General features: G+C 34.4%; 1 protein-coding gene across 1 annotated transcript; it reads left to right on the top strand.

The window, feature by feature from the left end:
- Positions 1-276: 276 nt before the first annotated feature.
- On the top strand, positions 277-904 carry LOC137647924 (KRAB-A domain-containing protein 2-like). The gene is made up of 2 exons (XM_068380872.1): positions 277-579; positions 623-904. Exons 1-2 carry the CDS (start codon positions 277-279, stop codon positions 902-904), a joined length of 585 nt encoding a protein of 194 aa, XP_068236973.1.
- The last annotated feature ends 7,379 nt before the right edge of the window (positions 905-8,283 follow it).

The raw sequence follows: 8,283 nt of genomic DNA, 5'->3' as shown, positions 1-8,283 counted from the left end.
TTCTTTTAATCATAAGAGCAGGTAATTCAATAAGTAAGTACCTTGTTCAATATAAGCAGTTTTAGATCATTATTGAAACAATTTGGATTGTAAATTCAAGTAGAACTAATATCATACTCTAAATGTGCAAACATCACAAGGGAGGCTGTAGGCCTGTTCAAGTCCTACTGTATTATCTGCCCAAAAAAGACAAAAAGAACCAAGACAAAGGGAGTTGTTGTAAGCCCCATACTTACTTAAGATTTCAATTCTCGCTTCCAAGTCGATTTAATTGACATGCAGTCAACTACACAGGCCCAATATAAGTGGATTATTGTGTGGCAGTGCCATCTGACCAGGTTTGTCATCCTGCGCCCACTCACATCCAAGGGAGTAGCTGAGGTTACTTTTCAGCTTTTGGATATCTTCATATTGATTGGTGCTCCATGCATCCTACAATCAGATAATGGATCTGAGTTTGCCCAGGTGGTTCAAGAGATGAAGGATCTCTGGCCGCATATTGTGCATGGCAAGCCCCCAGAGAGGCACAGAGTCAAGGTTCAGTCAAACGGGCGAACTTTAGACATCAAAGACATGCTGGTGTTTAGACTCTTTGACAACAACACCCAAGATTGGTCCTTAGGCCTTCAATTCTGTTCAGAACCAGAAGAACTCACCATACCCTTCCGGGATCAAAAGAACCCCATATGCTGCTTTGCTTGGAGAGGATCCAAAGGTCAGACTCACTTCCACTAGCTTGCTTCAGGAGGTCATTGACCGCTTAGAGACAGAAGATGATCTTGCAGCGCTAGGAGCACAGTTTCCTACTGATCCAAGTGACGAGCCACTCAAGGCCTCTGAGCCCGTCATCACCCCTACCCAACCACCCCAATCCCTTGATGAGCCAATCACCATCTTCACCTAGCCACCCCAGGTCCACTCATTTCAGCACCGCATATTGCACCAAGACAATAAGAACATTTCTAAGAACTGCCAGAGCACCTGAAGGGCTCAAGTGTGCCAGGCAGAACGCATGGTCAAACGTAGTAGGATCGACTGAAAGGCCGTGGATATAGCAAAAAATGCTGCTGTGCCAGTTCCACATGTTGACAGGGGAATGGAGGATCCAAGAAATCTTCTAGGAATCATCATGGAAGGAAATGAAAATGACTTATACACTATTGTGGGAAAGACGGGGATACTAAGGATTATACTCACAACGACTGAATTTAACTTATGCCCCCAAAGATTTTTGATCAAATTAACCAAAAACTGCAAGTATCTCTTCGTGAGGCACTGAAGAAAGGTACTTCTGCCTAATTGTACATTTAATGAAAGAAGAAGCAATATACGGTTTTAAGAAATATGTTGTTATAGAATTGTTGCTACTAAAATGCCCTAGAAATATACAATATACCTGCAAATATATTCTATTCAACCTAAAACTCTGCCCCTGGAAATAAAAAAAAAAGTTCTTGCTCCTAAAATGCCATTATCATATACAACATATCAGTAGATATACACTATTGACCTAAAATTCTTATGAACCAGGCATTTAGCGAAATCCCTGGGCTCTAGAACCAGTCAATTCACGTAATGCCTGGAAATTTTAGTCATTTCGCAAAATCCCTAAGTGAATCAGTCATTTCACGAAATAACTATAATACTTAGGCATTTCACGAAATACCTGGTTTCACAGTTTGCCTGTAACACACACACGCACACACACACACACACACACACACATATATATATATATATATATATATATATATATATATATATATATATATATATATATATATATATATATATATATATATATATATATATATATATATAGATAGATATATATAGCTATATATATATATATATATATATATATATATATATATATATATATATATATATGTTTGTATAAGTAAATACTTAAACACATGTAAATGCATATACATCAATGCATATGTACTCATGTGCACACTTGTACACGTTTGTATATATGCAAATACACATTTATGCATAAGTGCACATACAATCGTATACATATATCTTCATCATCATCATCACCAGCCGTTATTGGTCCACAGTAAAACAAGTGTCCCAGACATGTCATTTCACTTACATGTGATTATGGTCTTTCAGAGTCTGTCCACGCACAAAAACCTCCTTAGTTTGTCGATTCATCGTCTTTTTTCTTTCTTTTGTTTCGTGTAGTTTCTTTATTTTCTGCTCTCATCTACGTTGTTCTTTTTTGTTTTTTGTACCTTAGTGTTAATCCCATCATTATTCTTTCATTACTTCTTCGAGTTGTAACTATCTTATATTCTCAGGCTTCAGCAAGGCTCAGAGTTCTAGATCCATATGTTAACACATATATGACTATCTGATTACATACTTCTCTTTTTGAAGAAAAATATATTTCCCATTTCATAATTCCATTTTATTTATAAAATGCTCTCAATGCTATGCGGATCTTCGGTATTTTTTTATGTTTTTAATTCTGTCTCTTGTTTTGAGAAAACTTCTATTCGTTTAGAATGTAAAAGTTCGTCCATTATCAGTATTTGTTTTCTGCGTTTTAATTTCATATTATCTTAGTTTTTCTTACATAAATTTTCAGTCCTACACTTCTGCTTTCTCTCTAACATCATTGGATAATTCATCCTATAAACCACTGATTAGAAAGTTGCCATCTCTAAATTTTGCATATGTATATATATATATATATATATATATATATATATATATATATATATATATATATATATATATAAATATATATATATATATATGTATGCAAATATATATATATATATATATATATATATATATGTATATATATATATATATATATATATATATATATATATATATATATATATATATTTAAATATATATATATATATATATATATATATACATATATATATATATATATATATATATATATATATATATATATATATATTATTACTATCCAAGCTACAACCCTAATTGGAAAAGCAAGATGCTATAAGCCCAGGGGCTCCAACAGGGAAAAATAGCCCAGTGAGGAAAGGAAATAAGGAAATAAATAACTGAAGAGAACAAATTAACAATAAATCATTCTAAAAAAAGTAATGTCAAAAGAGATATATCATATATAAACTATTAACAACGTCAACAACAAATATGTCATATATAAACTATAAAAAGACTCATGTCCGCCTGGTCAACAAAAAAGCATTTGCTCCAACTTTGAACTTTTGAAGTTCTACTGATTCAACAACCCGATTAGGAAGATCATTCCACAACTTGGTAACAGCTGGAATAAAACTTCTAGAGTACTGCGTAGTATTGAGTCTTATGATGGAGAAGGCCTGGCTATTAGAATTAACTGCCTGCCTGGTATTACGAACAGGATAGAATTGTCCAGGGAGATCTGAATGTAAAGGATGGTCAGAGTTATGAAAAATCTTATGCAACATGCATAAAGAACTAATTGATCGACGGTGCCAGAGATTAATATCTAGATCAGGAATAAGAAATTTAATAGACCGTAAGTTTCTGTCCAACAAATTAAGATGAGAATCAGCAGCTGAAGACCAGACAGGAGAACAATACTCAAAACAAGGTAGAATAAAAGAATTAAAACATTTCTTCAGAATAGATTGATCACCGAATATCTTAAAAGACTTTCTCAATAAGCCAATTTTTTGTGCAATTGAAGAAGACACAGACCTTATATGTTTCTCAAAAGTAAATTTGCTGTCAAGAATCACGCCTAAAATTTTGAAAGAGTCATACAAATTTAAAGAAACATTATCAATACTGAGATCCGGATGTTGAGGAGCCACCATCCTCGACCTACTTACAATCATACTTTGAGTTTTGTTAGGATTCAACTTCATACCCCATAATTTGCACCATGCACTAATTTTAGCTAAATCTCTATTAAGGGATTCACCAACCCCAGATCTACATTCAGGGGATGGAATTGATGCAAAGAGAGTAGCATCATCTGCATATGCAACAAGCTTATTTTCTAGGCCAAACCACATGTCATGTGTATATAGTATGAAAAGTAATGGGCCAAGAACACTACCCTGTGGAACACCGGATATCACATTCCTATACTCACTATGGTGCCCATCAACAACAACTCTTTGAGATCTACTACTTAAAAAATCAATAATAATGCTAAGAAACGACCCACCCACTCCCAACTGTTTCAGTTTGAAAACAAGGGCCTCATGATTAACACGGTCAAAGGCAGCACTAAAATCAAGGCCAATCATACGAACTTCCCGACCACAATCAAGGGATTTCTGTACTGCATTGGAGATTGTAAGAAGGGCATCACATGCTCCAAGGCCTTTCCGAAAACCAAATTGCAAACTAGGGAATAGATGATTACCTTCAGCAAACCTATTAAGACGTTTTGCCAGAAGACGTTCAAAAACATTAGATAATATGGGAGTTATGGAAATTGGGCGGTAATCAGTGGGACTTGAGCTACCACAAACACATTTACATAGAGGAGTAACATTACCAATTCTCCAACAAGTGCTAAAAGCTCCTCTTCTTGCTAACTTGCGTAAAATAACAGATAACTTTGGAGCTAAGAAATCTGCTGTCTTTATAAAAAACAAAGGAAAAATACCATTTGGGTCTACACCTCCATAAGCATCAAGGTCCATCAACAGAGCTTTAATCTCACGAGATCGAAAAGCTAAACTAGTTAGTTTAGCCTCAGGAAAACAGGAATGAGGAAGTTCAAGTTTTTCATTACTCTGTTTACTGTCAAAAACATCAGCCAAAAGGGTTGCCTTTTCCTTTGGACAGTGAGTGACGGAGCCATCTGGTTTAAGTAAAGGAGGAACTGTTGCATCTACACCAAAGAGTGCAGATTTAAGGGTAGACCACCATTTATGTTCCTGAGTTGTACCAGAGAGGGTTTCCTTTATGATTAAATTGTACTCCTTTTCAGTTGAGGCATAAACTCTCTGAGCAAAAGCTCGAAGCTGAGTATAGTTGTTCCAGGTCAAATCTGATCTGTTACCCTTCCAAAGGTGATAGGCCTCCTGCTTCTCCAAATAAGCACGTCTACAATCATCATTGAACCACGGTTTGTCCTTCATTCGGTACCTTAGCACACGAGAAGGGATACGCCTATCAATTATGTTGACTAGATTCTCATTCAAAGGGACAACAGGATCTACACTATTATATAATTGTGACCAATTCAAGCACAAAAGATTATGCAAAATCCCATTCCAGTCTGCTTGGGATTTCATATAAATTTTACAAGAATATGATATATCAGGGACAGGCTGCTCAGTCTTCACTAATAATGAAATCAAGGCATGATCAGAAGTCCCGACTGGAGAACCAACCTTACTAGTTATAACGCCAGGGGAGTCAGTGTATACGAGGTCCAAGCAATTACCAGACCTGTGAGTAGCTTCATTTATGATTTGCTCACAGCCTGATTCCGAGGCAAAGTCTAAAGCTCTTAAGCCATGGCGATCGGTAGGAGAGATAGAACTCAACCACTCCCTATGGTGAGCATTAAAATCACCAACAAAGACAAACGAAGCCTTTCTATCATCTTCTTGTATCTTAGCCATAATGGTAAGAAGACAATCGAAGATAGAATCATCCATGTCTGGATTCCGGTAGATTGAACACAAATAAAAGTTGTTATGCCTGCCACAAACTTTTATTACCTGAATCTCATGACATCCACATTGATAGCAGGACTTATGAGAAGCAGGGTACTCGGTCCTAATATACACCGCCATTCCCCTGGCCCTAGGAATGGAATCACGTTTCAGCATTATTGGCTTCTTAAAACCAGTTATAAGGAGCTCAGATGAGTGCCTCATATTAGAAACCAAAGTTTCTGAGCACAAAAGAATATCATACTGTCTGGACGCAACTGTAAGGTCTCGGATATTTGCATGAAGACCACGGATATTGCAATACAGAAGACGACATTGACGAAATCTAGTACGTACTGGTCCCGGATTTCGCTCAATGTCTCCAGACAGCATAAGAATTAATAGAAATTATAAAGAGACATCATACTTAAAAACTAGATTAACAAGAATTAAAACAAAAACAATATGTACAGAATAATAATAAAAGTGATTGATGATATCCATAGACTATAGTAAAAAGTCGGAAAAACTGGTCAACATGGAGGAGCCGATACACCATGCAAGGCTAAATACCCTCCAGGATAGCCACTTCAACTGAAGGGAGGACAGTAAGGATGGTTTTGAGAAGAAAAAATCAGAAAAAGGAAAAGACAACCTCTTGATAAACCACCAGGCATCCATGGCCCTTCTATTAAGCCTGCCCAACACACCATTTCAAAAAAACAAGAGGAAGAAAAAAAAAAAGATAGAATAGTGTGCCCGAGTGTACCCTCAAGCAAGAGAACTCTAACCCAAGACAGTGGAAGACCATGGTACAGAGGCTATGGCACTACCCAAGACTAGAGGACAATGGTTTAATTTTGGAGTGTCCTTCTCCTAGAAGAGCTGCTTACCATAGCTAAAGAGTCTCTTCTACCCTAACCAAGAGGAAAGTACACTGAACAAATTGCAGTGCAGTAATTAACCCTTTGGGTGAAGAAGTGTTAAGTATCTCATTGTTGTCAGATGAATGAGGAAAGACGAGAATATGTAAAGAATAGGCCAGACTATTCTGTGTAAGTGTAGGCAAAGAAAAATAAGCCGTGACCAGAGAGAGGGGTCCAATGCAATACTGTCTGGCCAGTCAAAGGATCCAATACCTCTCTAGTGGTAGTATCTCAACGGGCGGCTGGTGCCCCGGCCAACCTACTCCTGTATATATATATATATATATATATATATATATATATATATATATATATATATATATATATATATATATATATATATATATATATATATATATATATATATATATATGTATATATATACATATATATATATATATATATATATATATATATATATATATATATATATATATATATATATATATATGTATATATATATATATATATATATATATATATATATATATATATATATATATATATATATATATATATATGTATATAAATCCCAAGTAATATAGTATTATCTTTTTTTACATTTCTTTTATAAGCGCCCCACTCTATTTATTACACTTATTGCTTTAGGTATTGGTTTTATCTATAGAAAAGTGTTTATCAGCAAAATATTTAGAAAATGGTTCTACAGACACATGTTTTCATCATCTCATCCAAATCTTTATTTTGACATTAACTTTGGTTCGACATGTAATGAATAAACTTGCTCTCCTTAATATTTCTCTTCCTAAGTTTGAGAGAATAATTTCGTAGAAATACATTTTTCCGATATGAACAATTTCCAAACATATATCTGCCATAAATACGCAAACCTTTCAGATGACAGATATTATCCTTTTGTATTTTACCTGTTATAAAGCTTTTGCACTTTCAACTTACTGTCAGTAAGTACCAAGATTTCCAGGTTATTTAAACTTTTGTATTTTCAACTTAGTATCAGTAAGTATTAAAATTTCCAGATTTTGTTCCTTGATCAATATTGGATAAAATATATTCTTTTTCTAATAAATAACACATCAATTCTCATATTTACTTAACCAAGAAAGGCTAGGTTTCCGACTTACCCAATCACAGTTACTATCATGTAGATTATTTTTCCTGGCAAACGCAGTTTTGCTTTTGCATTCAGGAATTAACCCATTCTATTACATGAGCTTGACTAAATTTCAGTACCAAAAACGTGAAAAGACCATCCCACTATTCTTAGAGAGTTCAATATCTAAATTATCTGAAATCACTTTATGGACCTTTCGGAAAAGATCCCAAAGTGTTTTTTAGCGCCAATTTGGAAATGTAAATACAAGTTGTCTCTCACTAACTTTCTTTTTAAAGATATCTATCACAAAGAATAACGAAATGGAATAATATTACGTTTTTTTTAATGTAATAAAAGTATTACCACTTAGATACGGATACATATTTTACAATGTTACTATTTAGTTTTAGGATAAATTAACATTAATATTTAACGATATTGTAATGTTGGAAACCTGCTACCGTCATGGCTAACGAATCATATTGGTAAATGGTACTAAATTACCGTGCCATGTCAAGACCTCACATATTCTACCTTTTTAGTACCTTCCTTTTTATGTATAAATATCTGGATTAGGATCATGAACTATTTACACTCTTTCTAAGGTAGGTACGATTTATATGCATCATTATTATATCTATCATCTTTATATCTATCATCC

This window comes from Palaemon carinicauda, chromosome 10, assembly GCF_036898095.1.
Source record: "Palaemon carinicauda isolate YSFRI2023 chromosome 10, ASM3689809v2, whole genome shotgun sequence".
NCBI classification, from domain to species: Eukaryota; Metazoa; Arthropoda; class Malacostraca; order Decapoda; family Palaemonidae; genus Palaemon; species Palaemon carinicauda.
This window is presented reverse-complemented; position numbering and strand designations above follow the sequence as displayed.

What these genes read in the sequence shown, in the direction of transcription:
- LOC137647924 (XM_068380872.1), top strand. Translation starts at nt 277, where the DNA reads ATGCAGTCAACTACACAGGCCCAATATAAGTGGATTATTGTGTGGCAG. An exon ending in TAGACATCAAAGACATGCTG is followed by an intron (nt 580 to 622) that starts GTGTTTAGACTC and finishes ATTGGTCCTTAG; the next exon opens with GCCTTCAATTCTGTTCAGAA.